Source organism: Trachurus japonicus, chromosome 8 (genome assembly GCF_045865225.1).
Source record: "Trachurus japonicus isolate A0001 chromosome 8, Traja_1.0".
In the NCBI taxonomy this organism is placed as follows: Eukaryota; Metazoa; Chordata; class Actinopteri; order Carangiformes; family Carangidae; genus Trachurus; species Trachurus japonicus.
Genome location: NC_140914.1, coordinates 20,557,020 through 20,576,083, shown reverse-complemented (window position 1 = coordinate 20,576,083; position 19,064 = coordinate 20,557,020). Strand labels below are relative to the sequence as shown.

The window sequence follows — 19,064 nt, the reverse complement described above, 5'->3', positions numbered from 1 at the left end:
TATACTTCCAAGCATTACAAACCTTTGCCCCATGTAACATATTTCAATAAAGAGTTCGTACAGCAGCATGCATGTTATTATGATTTACACATTGGGCTGTGGTCAAACTATTATTTAACACAAACCTCTTGTACCGGAAGAGTTTATGTTTGATTTGTCTTGAGTAAATCATGAATTAGTGTTTACTGCCCTCCAGTGGCCAGATTGTGAAACTGCAACACTTGGCTAAAAGTGGATAGTCTTTAGGCTGCCCAGGGCTCCTGTCGGAATTGATAACAGTGGACAACTCATTACTTGTGTGACTATTAGAAAATAACACATTCATCACAGTTACTTCTCTTAGGACAGGTACCAAGCATCACTTCTGGTGTTTTTTTCTTCTTCCAAAATAAACTAGTATATAAACAAAACTAATACTGATAGATTCTGAATCTGAAATTTGTAACAATATGCACTTCATTCTTAATTTCAATAGATTTTATCTAAAATTGTTGCATATTGATTATAGTGTTTCTTTAAAACAGTGGAGAGACACACACCACGGCTCACACATACACAGGGCATCAGGCCCCACCCTCTGGTCCATCATCCTCACTTCCCTTGTCAGTGACGTCCATGTTTCTCGCTCACTCTCCCACCGAGTGCATCTGCTCTCCTTTCTAATCTTTGTCTAAAATCACAGAGATAATCCCACATCCATCTGTCCAGAGAGAAAGAGAGACAGAGAACTGACATTGTGCTCATGATGTAAAAAAAAAACAACACAAATTCAACACTAATTTAATGCTTCATCATGCTTTGGTGTTAAATCCTGATGACATGAATGTGCTGAAGTAGTGACATCATCTTAAATTGCTTAGATTTTATTATACACAAGGATATCTCACATATACATCTTTTATACATTGAATACTTTCCACATTTCCGCATGTTTACAGATTATCAATTTCTTTTTTTCCTTTTTTTTTTTTCTTACACTGATTCCCACCAGGTAATCACACATTTCATCAAGAAGGAGGAGGACAACACTGGAACAGCCATAAACTGAGACAAAGAAGAAACTTGATTGAAAATACACTGATACAACACTTAAAAATGAAATTCTTCACAGGAATAATCATTCAAATCTTTAAGACATTTCACTCAAACAAAATGCTAATTTGCCTTTGACACCTTTTAAAATATTTTTCAACCAACCCATTTTACCACTACACCCTCATTAGATCCAAAGAAATCCTCTTTAAAATTCCAGCAGTGTGTTTTTTTTTCTCTCTCTCTCTCTTTCCCACAAAAGTGCGTTCAAATCTCAAACCTTCAACAAGTTAAATAGAAACAGATTTTTGATCAGAGAAAGGACCGTCTGCAAATAGGCTACTTTTGAATTAAAAAGTAAATGAGTGTGTTAGCATGACCTGTGAGTACAAGCAGAATGCAGGACTTGTGTGTGTGCGTGAATGCGTGTTCATGTCTGTGTGTGTGTGTGTGTGTGCGTGTGTGTGTGCGCGTGCTCATGTTTCATGTCTGACTCAGTTGCCTCAGTCTGCTGCATGTGCACGCTCCAGAGGTTGTTCTGCACGGTTCGCACAATACGCTGGTTTCCCTCCTGAGAACGTTAGATGGTGTGAAGCAGCTCTGGACTCTGCAGCACTACCCAGCTGCCAGTGCATTGAGATGGAGAGGGTGCTGCTTTTAAAGGGCATTACGTAGAGAGGCTGATGTGATCGGCCATGATTGTCAAGAAACCTCAACACACCCTCTGACATGTTGGATGATGATGATGATGATGGTGATGAATTTTTGCGAATCCCTCCGCCCTCCCCCCTGCGTGCCTCCGGGTGCGCTTTGCTCCTGCAGGCACATGAATACCAAATATTGTGCCACCACTCCCTCTGCTCAGTGTGACTGTGCTTACATGAAATTAGCACCCTGTGTGTGTGTGTGTGTGTGTGTGTGTGTGTGTGTTTGTGTGTAAAAGAGAGGGACGGCACAGGGTACTGCACTGCTGTGCTCATTACAACATGCTCACCGCACAATGTTTCAGCACCTGCACCCAACACAACAACACACTGAACTATCACACACACACACACACACACACACACACACACATACACAGACAGTCTGGAGAGCTCTGACCCACCAACTCAAACATGACTGACATTTAAAGACGGGGAAACAGCACAGAGGAGGAGCAACACAGGGATGATGGGGAGGCAGCCACAGATACACAGACAAAGGCCCAAACAGAGGCAGCACACGCTGTGATGCCCCGGGAATATGATACCGTCACTATCTGTCTGTGCTGGTTAAGCAGTTGGAAGAGTTACGCTACCTATCACACTCTACTTGTCATTCTGGGCCACCTCTCCGATGGGACCGTACACACCAAAATGGAAAGTCACAAGTGTCAGATGATTACTCATGATATGTGCTTTGTGACCCATGAGCCTGGCTGGACGTGACCTACTTAGGTCAGACCCAGGTGAGATTCAGCTAGACACCACATGCAGCTTTGTGCATTAACTCAAGCACACGCCTTTGCACACACACACACACACACAAATGCGTACACTCACATTAAGGGTGGCCTGTTTTAACAAAAGCTATACAACCTTACAAACACATACACAGACTGATACAACACCAAAGCACCCTTTTTTCCTTTTTTGACTGAAAAGTTTTCTTAGTCACTGCGAGTGTGAAACAGATGACGGATTGAAGCCACATGCAGTCGGACTGTAAATACACACACGGTGAAGCGAAATGAACTGGACACAAAACTAATGAAACACACTGACTTTTAGTTTGTGTATTAATTTTATCATAATGATTTCTATAATATCCATCAGCCTTAAAAGACTGGGTGAAGAGAGAATGAGCTTTTTGTGTCGACACTGACAATATTGTGAGCTCGAAAGTTTTATATTCTAAAACCGATGCTCCGAAGGTGCTTTCCCAGCAGAAAAAATAAATAAATGTGTGGCTTACACATAAGAATTTAAACACAACACAACTCCAGTGGCTTGAGAGACTTGCTGTACAGGCAAAAAGCCCACCACACACACACACACACACACACACACACCCAAACACGCACACACACAGAATTTCCTTAGTGATCGTGGAAACACAACTCCTGACCAATCACAACGAGCCCAGGAGCAGGAAGGAAGTCTAGAAGCTGAGTTCAGTCTGTCTTTGCAAAGAATACTGTATGTGTTTATGTACATTAACGACTCTAACACCTGCATGCACATGCTTACACGCTCACACACCCACACGCACACACGCACACACAAATGCACACACACGATGGAATGAATCGGATGCATCCTTTTGATATGTGCAATTTGTAAATATTGTACAAAAGCACAGAGGAGGTCCATTCAGTATTGCAGTGACTCTCTCTTACAATCCCTCTCCAAAAACAATCTTCCTTTTTTTTCTTTTTTAACATGTGTCAATCTTCTATGTCAGCTCCCTCTCCTCTTCTCCACCATACATATAAGAGTTGTATCCAGGTGGCTGAACATACTCCTCAGATTTATCCCAGTCCGACACCCATCCAGGTCCGGCTCCTCCTCCTCCTCCTCCTCCGCCGCCGCCTCCACCTCCGCCTCCGTTGGAACCAACCACTGGTTGGCTCATGGCCCCGTACTGCCCGCCTCCGCGGTACATCTCCTCCGTCTCATTGGCCAACTCATCCTCATCTATGATACCACACTTCTCTTCGCTTGTGTCCTCTATGTCTGCCCACGGCTGCTTCTCCCCTGATGCAAAGAGTCCTGTTGAAACAAAAGATCACATTTAGACTCGAGTCCTTCTTTCTACACTCAGAAAACTTATGATCATTCATAGTCGTACCGTAGAAAATCACTCCTCCATAATGAACCAAGGAAGCTATAAGGAAGACCCCTTGCCACTCCTCACGTGTCTGAAATAATGTAAAAGATTTTACTTTGTCTCTTTGTCCATTAAACATACACAACCATTGCAATCATTTCATGCTTGGCATTGTTAAGTTGAAATAAGTGAACAGATGTACCTTATGTTTGGTCATGGCTCCCACTATAAGAGGACACACCATCCCAGATAATGTTCCCACCCCATTTGAGATGCCCATCAGTATGCTGGCGTATCGCGGGGCGATATCCAAGTGATTGACATTGAACCCTAAGAGAGAAAAACAAATACAAGCACAATATACTTTTCTCTTATTTCTTAAACTTTTTCTCCAATGTCACCATAACAGATGTTCATGGTTAGAGTTAGAAACAAAAGCACAGAGTGCTGATATTTATCACAGTACAGAGGAAATGGGTGTTAGTAGTATATTTCTAAAAACATCAAACTGAGCGGGGGCGATGACCCACTGCTCACAACATGTTGATGACTGAACCACACCACCAACAGATGACACAACTGTAGATCTAATTAAATTGGGCTTCCAGCTTATTTGTTTACAGCATCTCTTACCTGAGATAGCAAATCCACTGAAACCCACAGCGAGGACCAAAAAGGAGATGGCGACACCTTTTGTGTGAGAGTATCCCACCACCAGCAGGAGGGTCGCCTCCATTCCAAAACCTGAAACACAGAAACGTGCACATGAGAAGAAAAGAGAGGGGAGGAATGAGGAGCACTGTCCATATAGTCAGGTGCAAATATGACTTGACCCCAAAAAAATTCTAACAAAAGGTTTTTCAGTTGTTTTTTATAGTATTAGATGTCCTTAATAACATACTAAAAGTTTACCAAAATTTGACCACTAGAAAGGTGTTATTTTCAAGATGGCATCCAAGATGGATAGGAAGCCTGAGGAGACACCACAGGTGAATTGGGTAAAATTTTTAACTAACAGATATCACCATGAAACTTCCCAAGTTTATCACTTACATTAAGACAAATATTTTTTGTATTACAAGTTTTGTCAAATTGTATGTTTAAATATGTAAATGAGGCCATATCTCATTAAATATGCGCTAATTTGCATATATTTCCAGAACCGAAATGGATAAAAGCCACTTTCAAAATTCTTGTTTTATTTTGTTGACATACTAGAGTCAGAAGTTTTTACAGAGGGGATTTTGGATATCTCTCTTTATCACTATGTAAATGAGAAAATACTGTCACCAGCCCTAAAAATTCAAGTTGGTCGTGTTTTTAGGAGTAAAATGTTGTATAAATCAGGCTATGAATGATATATCAACAATCCCCTCTGTAAAAACCTTCAGAATATAGAAAGGGATCAAATTGGAAGGTTTGGTGTCTGTAAGTGCTGCTGAAGTGGAGATTTCGGGCTCTTATACAACATTTTACTCCTAAAAACACGACGATATTTGAATTTTTAGGGCTGCTAGTATTTTCTCATTTACAGAGTGATAAAGAGAGATATCCAAAATCCCCTCTGTAAAAACTTCTGACTCTAGTATGTCAACAAAATAAAACAAGAATTTTGAAAGTGGCTTTTATCCATTGTTCAGATTTCGGTTCTGGAAATGTATGCAAATTAGCGCATATTTAATGAGATATTGCCTAATTTACATATTTAAACATACAATTTGACAAAACTTGTAATACAAAAAATATTTGTCTTAATGTAAGTGATAAACTTGGGAAGTTTTATGGTGATATCTGTTAGTTAAAAATTGTACCCTATTCACCTGTGGTGTCTCCTCAGGCTTCCTATCCACCTTGGACGCCATCTTGAAAATAACACCTTTCTAGTGGTCAAATTTTGGTAAACTTTTAGTATGTTATTAAGGACATCTAATACTATAAAAAACAGCTGAGAAACCTTTTGTTAGAATTTTTTTAGGGTTAGGTGTTTTTTTTTCATATATGCACCCGCCTAATAGCTTTATACCCTGTCTCTCTGTTACACTGTAGTGCACCATAATGAGGCTGTGTATCCTTTGTTCATTGTTTATGCACATTAAATAGAAAGACTGATTCGACCTTTAAGTTGCACAATAATAGTAATATGACTCCAGCACTTCAGCGCTGCACTTCAAATGAGCTATAAATTAGTGCCTTCAATTTCAGACGATCGCAACAAGGACACCTGTTATTTTTTCTGTCTTTCTATCAGTTGTGTTTCTCCTCGCTCAGTCAGTGCACAACATAGATATTTTTTTTAACAGAACAAAGATGTCAGTGTGTAATTCAGTTTGTGCTCTGCTCATAAACAGTTTATTAACAGAGTCTTTTCCCCCTCCATCGTTCTCTGTCCTCCTCGCCCTCCTACATCTCTCACCTCCACAGTTCATCATTTTCCTGACATTGGTGGTGGTCATCAGGTTGTGGGTTCTCAGGTAGTCGGCCAACTGGCCTCCGATCGGCACGATGATTGTCATCACCAGATGGGGCAAAGCTGACACCATGCCCACCTGAAGCAGGAGAGGGGAGAGGGGGCGGTCGAGTGCGTGTCACAGAAGGAGAGAGAGACAGAGACAGAGAGGAATAGTGTTTTCATGAGTAGTAGAAACAATTGGAGGATGAAAGGTGAAAAAGCACAAAACTTCTGTTTCAGTTCAAATCAAATGATAAGATAATGATAATTGATATATTCATATCAATAAGAGTAATTGTTGAAATTGTTAACATAATATTAAATGTAATGTTGTCATGGTTTTAACATGTTACTGCTCAATTTTTGAATTGAAAAATTCAACTAAATGTTTACTTAACATGCATCAAAAATGATATTTACAGTGTATAAACAGGACTATACACACAAGTAGCTCTTTGAGATTATGTTTTAATGTAAAGTGCATTAGAAATCAAATCTATTATTATTGTTATTATTATTATTATTATTATTATTATTATTATATAGTCTATGCAACAGAAATGTTTATCCATTAGATCAAATCACTGTAAACCTCTCCCTGAGGTGTTTTGTTGAGATGAGTTGGCAACTTTAACCTCATTCTCTAAAACTTCTCATGAAATTTCAACAGTGAAAGCCGTGAAAGAGTTAAAAAATGAATGTATATTTGACATAAATTGTAAAAAAAAAAAAATGCTTGAGTCAGTGAGTACAAACTTATTACAGACCAGAGTTAAAGCAGACACAATATGGGAGAAAAAATCATTCCACTTTAACACCACATGAAGTGTCACTGAGCAAGACACCACAATTAATTGATCCGTAGCTGGCCACAGAAGGAGACTGTTGCTGCATGAGAGAAAGCTGTAGTAATTTGGTTTCTGTAAAAGTATGTGGATGATATGATCCCACCTTGCTGATCTCAAATCCAAAGACTTCTTCAAAGTAGGCGGGCTGACTGATGAGCAGGAGGTAAAAGGTCCAGCTCCTGCAGAAGTTGGCCACAATGATGGCATAGACCGGCATGGAGGTGAAGAAGTGTCTCCATGGGGTTTTAAATTTCTGCCACCAAAAAGGAAGAAGATATTAGTTGGATCCACTGACTACTGATTGATTGAGATCTAGAGAGTCAGCTGAGTGTGTATGTGTGTGTGTGTGTACACGTCTACATCCACACATGACATGAACATACTTGGAGAGGGTTGAGAAATGATGCGGACTCTCCGATCGCATCTTCGATATACTTCCTCTCTTCTGGTGTGATGGTGGGATGCGCCGCAGGACTCTCATACGACACCAGGATCCAGAACAAATACCAGAATATCCCAAAGCTGCCTGGGAGAGGAGGAGAGAGAGACAAAGACACAGACAGAGGGACAGAAAGAGAGAGAGACCGAGTTAAAGTCAACAGTAGATCAAGAGAAACACTGAAAATGAAAAATAATCGCTTAAAGTTTCTTCCACAAAACCTTACACCTGAGTATTGTGCACACCTCCAAAATGTTCCAGTAAAACACCACATGTTATTTGAGTAAACGGATACTAACCATAGACGTAGAATACTGAAGGCCACCCAGTGTATTGCACCAGTATCCCAGCTAAAGGCATGGCCACCACAGCCCCTGCATAGGATCCTAAGAAGGAATCAAATATAAAGAAGAAATGTTAAGACATTTCAGCACTGCAAAAATGTCATATACTATCATATATAAATTATACATATATAATTTTAGTTAGTGAGATGCTGAAACTTTACCACAAAAGGCTGTTGTGGCTAATCGACTTCTCTCAAGAGGAGGCGCCCACTTGGCCCAGATGCCGTGGCAGGCTGGGTATGATACACCCTGAACAAAAAAAAACAGCCACAACACACTCATCATGTGTGCTGAGTATATAGAGTATATAGTCTAACACACAGTCCTGCAAACACACGTGCACGGAGAAACATGATGTACCTCAACAAGGCCCTGGCATATCCTGACCAGTATGACGCAGCTGTAATGGCAGCGAGCTGCGGATGGAATCAGCATGTTGAGGGTGGAGGTGGCCACGATCGCAAAGCCAAACACTCTGCAACACGCAAAGGACAAAGAAGCTGCTTCAGATCAAATAACCAGCAGCACAAAACACACTAACAAAAAGATGAAGCCTTACTGTATGACTGTTTATTCATGCTGAGTAAGCCTGATTTATTATTGTTTTTTATAGTACAGATGTTCCAGTTGCTTTTTATATGGTTTGATAATGTTTCAAGCAAGAATTAAATTATTTGAAAATATATATATATATTTTTTAAGTAGCTAGCACAATTCATTGTGTCATACATACTGTTACCCAATCAACCATTTTATAGCAAGTGGAAATGCACTATTCTCTATGATATCATCTTAATACTAGAGGAGAAATTAAAGTATAGCCAATTTGAAGCCACTCACCTGTTGGCTGCAAATTTTTGACATATAAAGCCACCCGGGATTTGTGTGACAATGTAGCCCCAGAAGAAGGAGCCGTGGATCATCCCCACTGTCTCAGGGTCCCAGGTGAACTGTGCAGCCTGGAGGAAAAACATTTTATATACATATCCTATATGACAATTAAATTCTAAATTGGAGAAAGAAGATGTCAGACATCAGAGCGTTGATCAAACATCATCAGACACCCACCTATTTGTCATCATGTCTAATTTCTGTATTGATCATTTTGAGCATCTATAAATAGAAGAAGAAGTAAATAACTATATCTTAAAAGTAATCTTTATTGGCATTAAAGCAGAAGTAAGCGGAATATTTGTGTTAATATAAGTCTTAAATAGTTATATCTTCCGACAGCAATCACTTATATAGAGTGTTTGGTCCGAAACACGGGTCTGTCAGTCACTCTGCTCTGCTGTAAGCCGAGGAGAAAACTTTCCTTGTATCCTACAACCTTTATCCAATGAGGAGAGAGAACGGCATAAAGGGGCGGTCCTCTCTGTGTGTGCAGCCAAGGGATGCGCGTGAATGTGGCGACGTAGGGACGAGGGCGGGGACTGCTAACTCCATCGGCTGACAAGAAGTTAGCCAAAACGACCGGATCGCTTACTTCTGCTTTAATCAGGCATCTTAACAGAAAAAAGGAAGTAATGCTAGGCTAACACTGCAAATGTCCTTCTGTGACAGACAGATACAATTATAAAGATACAAAAGCTTTGTGCCACTTACCACAAGTACTTCCTTGTTGCCTCTGTAGACAGTGTGATCATTGACCATGCTTACAATGGCTACACCCAGGTTGCACCGGATGCCAAAGGAGATGCAGAACCCCAGGCCAGACAGGATGGCTATGATGTACCGCCTCGGCAAACCAAAGCAGGTGCAGTCCACCACCGGCAGCTCCTTCTCCTCCACCAGCTCAGGACGTCCCTCCGCTGACAACTCGATGGTTTCTCCATTGGCCTGCCGCTTCTCAATAAGTCTGAGGTGAGACACAGACAAACAGACAAAGAGAGTTATTTTCAGAAAATACTGCAGATAGTTGACAAATATATCTAAGGATTTAGATAGAAGTTAAAAACAAGACTTTAGATTTTAAATAGAGCTCTGTAGGTCTAAATAATACACAAAGTGTTTGCAAAAACAGACTCAAAGGTGAGAACAGCAGGTTCTGGTGTTTACTTATACATCTTGTTGATCTTCTCACAGCTTTTGATTGGTATGCTTAGCTCAGACAGTGCAACACACTATACTGGATATCACTGCTTTTATCACCTCTGATTTGCTGATACATGCAACGTTTTAAGGGAACTGTTTGCTCATTCAAATGGTCAAATGTGGACTGGTGTTACCCTTCGAAAAAAGAAGGAGAAAAAAAACCAAAGACAGATAGACAGGCACACAGAAATGTTTCTCCTGAACAAGAAGGAGAGAGGGAGAAGTGGCAGTGAGGTGACACACTGATGTTCACCTCCATTAGGGACAAAAACTTGCATAACATGAATCAGAGGCTCAAAGGGGGATTTCCTGGGAGTGTGGGGGGATGTTGGTGTGGGAAGTGTTAGATTTTAGTGGCATTACCAATAGTATTTTTCAGATAGTGGCAAAGAACTCACACAACCTTTATCTATGCTTTTCACTGCAGACACACTATAGTGTTAGTCTCTCACAGACACACAAACCCTAAACACCTCCATGCAGGCAACATGCACCATATTGGGGATGGGTCTGACTCAGCGTGTCCCAGTGTGTGGAAGCAGCTGTCACTGGTTAGCTATGACAGCACATTCCCCCAGTGTCCGCTCCTTCAGGACGCCTGGGACCTGCTGCCATACTGGTGCTGTTCAACATGTCCACTCGCTCAGACACAAACAGGAGGTCCCTAGACACACATTTAACCAAATCATATCTGTCTGTGCAAACGTATATATATAGGCTATATATATATATATATATGTGCATTATGTTGATCGACTGAAAGCAGAAGCATTTACTGCATTGTGTAGGCGCTGTACCCACAGTATAGCCTGTACACCCATTTCATTACACACACTGTTTTTATTTTGTCTATAATGTCTTTGTAAACCAAAGAGCTTTTGTGCTTCTCTTTAAATTATTCAATGTATTCCTTACTCTTCCTATAAAACCCCCCCCCAAAAAATAGTTGTTATATTATGCTGATGCTGAATTTGTGCAAGACCATTTTGGTCACTTTTTTTTCCACACGAGTCAAACAGAGAAGTCAGGAGAGCGACCATCTGTGTATTACAACCTTCACCCTACCCCCCACCCCCCACAAACACACACGCAGCAGTCTATACTAAATGCTGCAGATACATGGATTCCTACAAATAAATCAGACATAGCATCACAGTTTCCAGTGAGTATATATCTATATATATAGACATATATCTATATATATTTTAACCTGAGTGTGTGTGTGTTTTTGTGTAAATTCACAGCGAAGTGCACCCGTGTGTCAGCCGTTCACTTTCCGTTGGGCTGATCCAGTTAGTCAGTGAGCTGGAGAATTATGCACAGAAAGAGGCACAATTACCACAAGGATTTGTTCCCTGTGACGTTGGATTTTTTTTTAAAAACAGGTTATTCAAATTTATAAAATCAACGAGTCTGTTTGCTGCATTGAACGCTCCTTTGTTTTTCAAGCTGCATTCAAAGACGATTCATCTCTCTTTCCAGCTCTCCGCGCACTGAAACTCCAAGATAACTTATTCACACACAAGACAAGTCAGACTCTGACACTGGTTAATTATTGATGTGTTTTTGGGTGGGATAAATAATTTACTGGAGCTTTTACACCATATTCTGTCACTATGTATCTATCTATCTGTTGGCTTGTCTGTCTGCTCCTCTGCACACACACACACACACACACACACGCACACACACACCGCTTCATCCATGCAGTTGTTATATTTCTTCGTTATGCTTATGGATTCCACGCCCTCCCCCCCATTTCCACACAGCACATTCTGCATAATCTCTTCAAATGTTCATGCAACAATAAACATATTGTTATAATATAAATATATATACTACTGTATATGCCAGGATAATGATCTATAACTTAGCCTAGATCCATCACAAAGAGTTCTTTGTAAGACACAAAGGACGATAGTAAAGTAATACTTTGTAGGTCGACATTTTGGAGTGTGTAAGAGATTAGAGAAGCTGCATCCTCTCTCTCTCTCTCTCTCTCTCTCTCTTAATCTGTCACAACATTCAGATTAGGATTACAAAAATGATTTACTTCCGGAAATGAATATGGAGGGATAGACTAGCACTGGGCTTGGCTCAGTGTGCTTCTGTCTCCATCACGACACACTGTTGAGTTCATGATGAACTCAGTTTTTCAGTTCTTTCATAAACAAGACTGTGTTCATTTAGACCTAGTTATCATTCTCAGATCAACAAATGATTCCTAACATATCTGGTATAGTTACTTCTATGTTTTGAACTAGTTTGACTGATGTGCTGGTGCACAACCGAACCCCTGTTCCTGATTGTTTCAGCGATAGCACATCATGCAGGCATACATTTGACAATAGACAGAAGGTGCATTGGCCTCTCCACATGGACCATCTTCAGGCACAGCGCGCTGAAAACCAGAAACACAGAGCAGCGTTCCATGTCCTGTAAACCAAAGCAATAAGATGATCAAAAAAGCTGAAGCAACATAAAGGACAGTGTGCACACGTTTTCTGATGAATCAGTTCAACAAAGCTCACGCTGTGCTTCCCCCTGTACCCAACAAATTTGCTGAGTCGCCACCTGAATGGAGCTCACTATCCTGCTTCAGAGTTGAAGGTTGCAGGAGGATCCTCATTAAACCTCGAGACAGATTGCAGCCCAACACCTACACATATGCTACCAGCTAACGAGGCTAGCCCACAGCAAAAATGACTCTTGATTACAGATGCTTCCCACTAAAGGGCAATCTCTCCCCATTGAGTGTAAGTGTCCCAAAATAGCCGACGTGCCGAGGCTCTCCCTCTTCTAATGTGGTTATTTAAGGCGGTAGTGATGGAGTTCTTTCACACGTTACTGCGACTAATTGCAGCTTCATAACTGCACCAATCCTGAGCAAACAGGAGCATGAGAGGAACAAAGAAAAAGAGTTTCCTCTGGACATTTGCACAACACCGTGAGCTTCCGCTCAGCTGATGTAGCCTCTCTCGTTAGCTTAGCGAGGACCTGATTGGTCTCAGCTGGCAACAATTAATGAGCCAGAGAGCATGAGCAGGCAGCAGTCCCGTGACCTCGGGCTCTCTGAAATATCATAATTACAATAGTAGCAGGCTCAGTGGAGACCCGGGAACTGTTCACACCTCGAACTGAGCTCATGTCTCCACCTGAGCATGTGAAGCAATGTTCAACCTTCAACATAAAACCTGAGTAACAAATGTACAAAGTCAACCAACTAAGTGATTCAGTGTTAAACACACACACACACACACACAAAATTTAACTCTTTGATTTTTTTTTTTTTTAATTTCTACCACAAGACAATAATAGGTGAACTGTGTGTTTACATTATTATTTTGAGTTAAATTCACTCCACTCAGTGTGCACCCCAAAATACGATACAAATTAAAGCAGAAGTAAGCGATACGGTCGTTTTGGCTAATGGAGCGGATGGAGTTAGCAGTCCCCGCCCTCGGTCCTCGTCCCTACGTCACCACATTCACGCGCATCCCTTGGCTGCACACACAGAGAGGACCGCCCCTTTATGCCGCTCTCTCTCCTCATTGGATAAAGGTTGTAGGATACAAGGAAAGTTTTCTCCTCGGCTTACAGCAGAGCAGAGTGACTGACAGACGCGTGTTTCAGACCAAACACTCTATATAAGTGATTGCTGTCGGAAGATATAACTATTTACGACTTATATTAACACAAACATTCCGCTTACTTCTGCTTTAACCACAGATTATTGATTCATATTTAATGTGACACGAGCCAGTCTCACAGACCATCACTGGTTCTTTTCATGTGGAGGTAAAAGTGACCAACTTTCTCCCCTTTTTTAGTTATAATATTAAGGATTTTACCGAAATATCATTTTGATTTTTACAATGATAGCTACATGCCCAATGGCAAAATCAGAGTCTGCCCCTCACGTGCTGGTGGCTGACCTGGGAGTTTTGTTACTCTGTATATTAAATTCACCAATTCACGGAGCGTTCTGCGTAATCCTCTCATAAGAGGATGATCGAGACAGAGAGGGGACAGCGAGGGAGGTGGACAGCAAAAATATTATATAACGCCAGAAACCCTGGTCATTATTTGTCTAAATACGTGTGCTGATTGATTCTCCATTGTCTTTCCTCATGTCAGCCCACCCACCTCAGGCCTCCTGTCTGAATATTATTTCACCCTTATTTGTCCTCTGGTTGTAGGTCATGCGTTTGGAAGAATGGGTGCTTTCTTTTTTGTGTTTATATTGAAATGAGTGCAGTTGCTTTATAATTTTGATAGTGGTGTCTCCCCCTTCCTCCACGAGCCTCTCTCTCTCTCTCTCTCTCTCTCTCTCTCTCTCCCTGAAGTGAACAGATTGGGTCTCGGTGGGACTGTGTCACCCAGGGAGACACCCTCCTCCCCATCCTGTCACACCACTGTTTTTTCTCTCTCTCCTGTGGACACGACTTGCACACGCTCACTCACTCACACACACAAACACACAGAGACACAACATTCAAACACACACACACACACACGTGTGACCTTCATAGACTTATTATCTAAATACTCATAGTATAACTCAATCACTTTACGAGTGCTGGCCGCATACACACACACAGACACACACACACTTCTGGCTCGCTACCAGACAGTAAATGACAAACTAAGCTGTGTCCCAACACGATCATTACTTTACATATTAGCAGACTGTATATGAAAGTACTTCAATTTTTTTTAAAGTTTACACCCAAACCCAGCAGCACACAGAAGCAGAGTAAAGTCTCAACAACATGGACGCAAACAGCACTGGTGCAATAACCAGAGATGTTGAGTGATTCCAAAATACTCAGCTCTCACTTTGATGACCTGATACCCAAGAATACACAACACAAAGATGGAGAACACAAGCTGTAGCGTCTCAGATGTATTTTTGGTCTCTGTCTTTTTAATTTCTGTCAGAGTCTAAAATCATCCTGCTCTCTCCTGCTTAATAATGTTGTCCTGCCTTTTTGGTCTTGGCTGCACAACCTGTCCAATAACTTTCATATTATTACTGCAGTTATATGTTGTTGTTTTTTCACATAAGCTTTGTTTCTCTTTGGTCATTTTGTATCTTTCATGATGAATATATATATATAAAAAAAACCCACACCTCTAGCTATAAGACCACCAACAGCTTTTTGTGTAATAGTGACTAAATCAGCTGCAATATTACATTTCAAAGGTCCAAAAAAAAGATACAAACCCCTTATTCATCAGGAGTGTGTTCATATAGAAGGAGAGCCAAGTAGCAACGCTGCTTTGTCCCTGGGTGTATTTGAAATATTAATTTCAAGAACATGGGGTTATATATAATACAATGACTAACACTGCCTCTTCAGCTGATAAGAATGTGTTTTTGCAGTTCTTGCATTGTGCTAAAGCAAAAATTGTAAAAAAGAAAAAAAGCCCATTATTGGTTATTTGAATATTTTATTTTGACCATCTTTCAGACCAATGTGTAATGGTGCTAAAAACACAGCAAGAAAAACTGATTAAAAATTGATTACCTGTTATATTCTGTTTTGCTCTAGTAAAACATAAGCTCTCCTTGTCTATCATGCATTCCTGTGAATTCATTTAAAAGTCTATTATAAATATATGTGGCTTTTTTTTTTAAAAACCAAAAGCTAAATGTCAGTGAGATGCTATGAGAAGCATTTACAGTTTTACATGCAGCTGTGGCATGAATCTGTAGGTTTATATTTCACAGAGATGGAAAGGGAGAATTTATGACCATTTATTTCAAGACGTTAAAAGAGTGAATAGTCAGAGGAGAGATGTGGAGTGTACTTGACCTTACAGTGCTGAAGTTTATGCTTACCTAGTGGAGTTTAATATAGAAACAGGAGATGCATTCTGATGGAGAAAATGTTTAAATAATAGATGAACTCCTGGCTGCTTTCATCAGGAGGGATCACGGTTTTGTCTGTGAGGTGGTGAGATTGCACACAGACATACTCATACTCACACAATGCAGGGATGCTCCCTGCACAAAAAAACAAAACAACACACACATACTGTATACACACACGCAACTAAAAACACATTATACACACAATTTGATAAAATAAATTCACTTCTTCTATGGAACGCATTGCTTGTGCTTCATATGCTGTGGCCTCATAAATCCAGAGTTCACTAGCTAAGCTGAGGGAAACGCCCACTACAATCAATCTGACTCCAATCCGACATCACATCTCTCATGGCATCAGCTGTGAACGTGCACATGCGTGGCTCACGACCAGTAAGAGAGACAAAGCCTGAGATTTTGCATGTCTGTTAATCTGGGAGATCTCCAATAGGCACAAAGTTGTCTGTTGGTCTCTGAGAGGATGGATGGATGAATGGATAGAGGATGGAAGATGGATGATGGAGGAGGAGGGAGCGGCTGGAGGAAGTGACATGGGCTGGGATGGAGTGAGTGGGAGGGGAGAGTTTAGGGATTTGCGTGGCTCGACAGCTGGACTGAAAAACAGGCTATTTCAGGACGGGATTTATACGTTTGGTTGCTACCTCAAATCCTGAGAGAGCGAAAGCTTAAAGCATGAGGTTCTATCAGTGTATTTAATCTCTCCTTTTTACGGAAATATTGTCTGCACACCAATCTGTGTTGTAACATGCAATTTATTTACATTTGGCCAGCACGTTATCACATCTGTAATTAAAGATTATAATTACGTATGATATTTCTCTCTGTATGTCTTTATGTGCAGGCCATGAAGATGTACAGATTTCTTTAGGGCTGCAGATGCTGTAGATTAAATTTCAGGAAAAGATAATAAGTGTCCATCAGAACCAGAACTTCAAGGTCACATCTTCATATAGTTTGTTCTGTACAACAAGTCAAAGATGCCACGTTTCCTACAGTATGCAATAAATCACAAGGTTTTTCCCTCCTGAACCCAGAGTCAAACATGGTCAGTTTACTTTATGAATGTTTGGCTCTTGGCTTTTGGTCATGTCAGATGTGCCTTTATGGTGGTGGACACTGGTGGCCAGCTGTAGGATATAAATCCTTGTATTAACACTCCATTTCTAATATTTTGGTTTTTAGATCATTTTCATGTAGCCTATCATCTTAACTCTAACTAAAATCCCATTGCAGGGTACTTAAGAAAACTCGTAATGTTTTAAAATGATTTAAAAGTTGCTGATAAAGTCTCTGTTGAGTGACCAATCAATCAATTGATCAGTCAATCAATCCACTCACTGTCATCTCAGCTCTACATTACTACAAGGATCATTTTTTGAATATTCTAATATTACCATTACTTTTTCTTTCTTTTTGATATTCTCATTTGTTCCAGCATTGGCTTCTTTATTGAATGTCATTTTAAGAAATTTCTGTTTTTTTGTAGTTATGCTTCATCAATAACGACCTTAGTTGTGAAGGTTAATATATAGCCTACTGTATAGATAGATAGATAGATAGATAGATAGATAGATAGATAGATAGATAGATAGATAGATAGATAGATAGATAGATAGATAGATAGATAGATAGATAGATGACTTTGCCTCCATCTGGTCAGAGCTCTCATTCAGCCAGGTCGGGCCAACAAAGCACGGAATTATTACGTAACCACATTTCCTCTGGTCTGAAACACCAGTATCCTCAATCTACTTTGAGTTAGCGCAAATCTAACAACAAACTAACTAAATACAAACAAACAAACAAACAAACAAACAAAGTGGATGGTGAGATCCAGAGAAAAGCAGCATCACTCGTTGTTTCCAGCAGTAAAGTCAAGCACAAAGCATCAACCTCGACAAAAGCTTCTAGCCCCACAGGTCACTGCACTTTTACCGCATATTTGCTAAACATACCCATAAACAAAGTCTCCATGAAATGCGAACCAAGCATTTTCTCAATCTCCGGGAGCATTTTGCACCTGCTGTCGCTCCCATCACTGCACTGTGCGTAAAGCCGCGGACTTTTGCAGCTACACCTGCGCAGCGTCTCATAATGTCTCCCTGCTCAGTTAATTTAGGAACAAAACAAAACAAAAAAAAAAGAATAAGGAACAAACTTTTCACCACTGAGAGTCAGTGGTTGGAGGAGAAGAGGATGGGACCCCGCAGCATCATGAGCGGCAGAGTCCCGCAGACCACAACTATCCCGAACAAAAGCGTGAAAACGGGCAGAAGTCAGAGGTTGGGGGGTCAGTCGTGAATCAAATAGTTGTGTACCTGTGAATTTTCCCCAGAGTTTTGCCCGCGGCCGCCTTAAACCTGTCCGGTCGGATCTCCATCCTTGCAGCTCCTTGACCCGGCCGGTGTGCTGATGTCCCGCGCGCTCTCCTGTCCTGCCTGAGCGCGCACCGTCCTCTCTCCCTCCTCCTCCTCCTCCTCCTCCTCCTCTCTCTCTCTCTCCACCCTCCCCAGTCGCACCAGCCTCCACTTCACTCTCGGATAGGCCAGAGGTGGAGGCCTCCCGGGATCACTTTATGAAACATGCCCTGCACTTCTTGCTTTTTATACATGAAATGTGTGAAGTTATAGGATATTTCAAGCTGCTTCTACTAAATTATCAAAAAGTGCCACTGTCATCCACATAATAAAGTAAAGTTGGATATACAGATAGCCAGTTGTGATTATTCTCCAGTTTTCACTCCAAATTGTGTATTATAGAGAAAATGTTTTATTTCTTGTCATTTGAACATCAGCTTTGCACTGCAGTTTTTCATTTGCATGCAGGCTCTACCAGTGTGCGAAATACCCATCAATATTCGGGGGGGTCCCTAACTCGCGATTGTTGCGCAATACCGTTATTTTTTTTTCTTTTTATAAAGTAGGACTATAACATTACAATAAGCCAAGAAAATTGGCCTATAGCCTAAAAAGGAGAGGCAAAGTTGTGCATTACAATGCAGAAAGTAATTGACAATAAAATAAAAGACAATAATTGGCACCACACTGGCGCACTTGAACAATGAATAAATGCCAGGTATAGGAGACTGGCGCGCGATCAGGGCGATGCAGAAACGAATAGACAATAAATAAAATACAACAATTAAAAT

General features: G+C 40.8%; 1 protein-coding gene across 1 annotated transcript; it reads right to left on the bottom strand.

Annotated features, from left to right (window-relative positions):
* Positions 1 to 3,195: 3,195 nt before the first annotated feature.
* slc17a7a (solute carrier family 17 member 7a) lies at positions 3,196 to 18,394 on the bottom strand. The gene is made up of 13 exons (XM_085784556.1): positions 18,235 to 18,394; positions 9,532 to 9,784; positions 8,767 to 8,885; positions 8,287 to 8,401; positions 8,088 to 8,175; positions 7,879 to 7,965; positions 7,524 to 7,666; positions 7,244 to 7,393; positions 6,257 to 6,389; positions 4,477 to 4,587; positions 4,046 to 4,173; positions 3,865 to 3,934; positions 3,196 to 3,785 (listed from the first exon to the last, which is right to left on the bottom strand). Exons 1-13 carry the CDS (start codon positions 18,294 to 18,296, stop codon positions 3,469 to 3,471), a joined length of 1,776 nt encoding a protein of 591 aa, XP_085640682.1. The 5' UTR covers positions 18,297 to 18,394; the 3' UTR covers positions 3,196 to 3,468.
* Between the last annotated feature and the right edge of the window lie 670 nt (positions 18,395 to 19,064).

What these genes read in the sequence shown, in the direction of transcription:
- slc17a7a (XM_085784556.1), bottom strand. Translation starts at nt 18,296, where the DNA reads ATGGAGATCCGACCGGACAGGTTTAAGGCGGCCGCGGGCAAAACTCTG. An exon ending in CAAAAATTTGCAGCCAACAG is followed by an intron (nt 8,402 to 8,766) that starts GTGAGTGGCTTC and finishes TGCGTGTTGCAG; the next exon opens with AGTGTTTGGCTTTGCGATCG. An exon ending in GAGCCATGACCAAACATAAG is followed by an intron (nt 3,935 to 4,045) that starts GTACATCTGTTC and finishes ACATTATTTCAG; the next exon opens with ACACGTGAGGAGTGGCAAGG.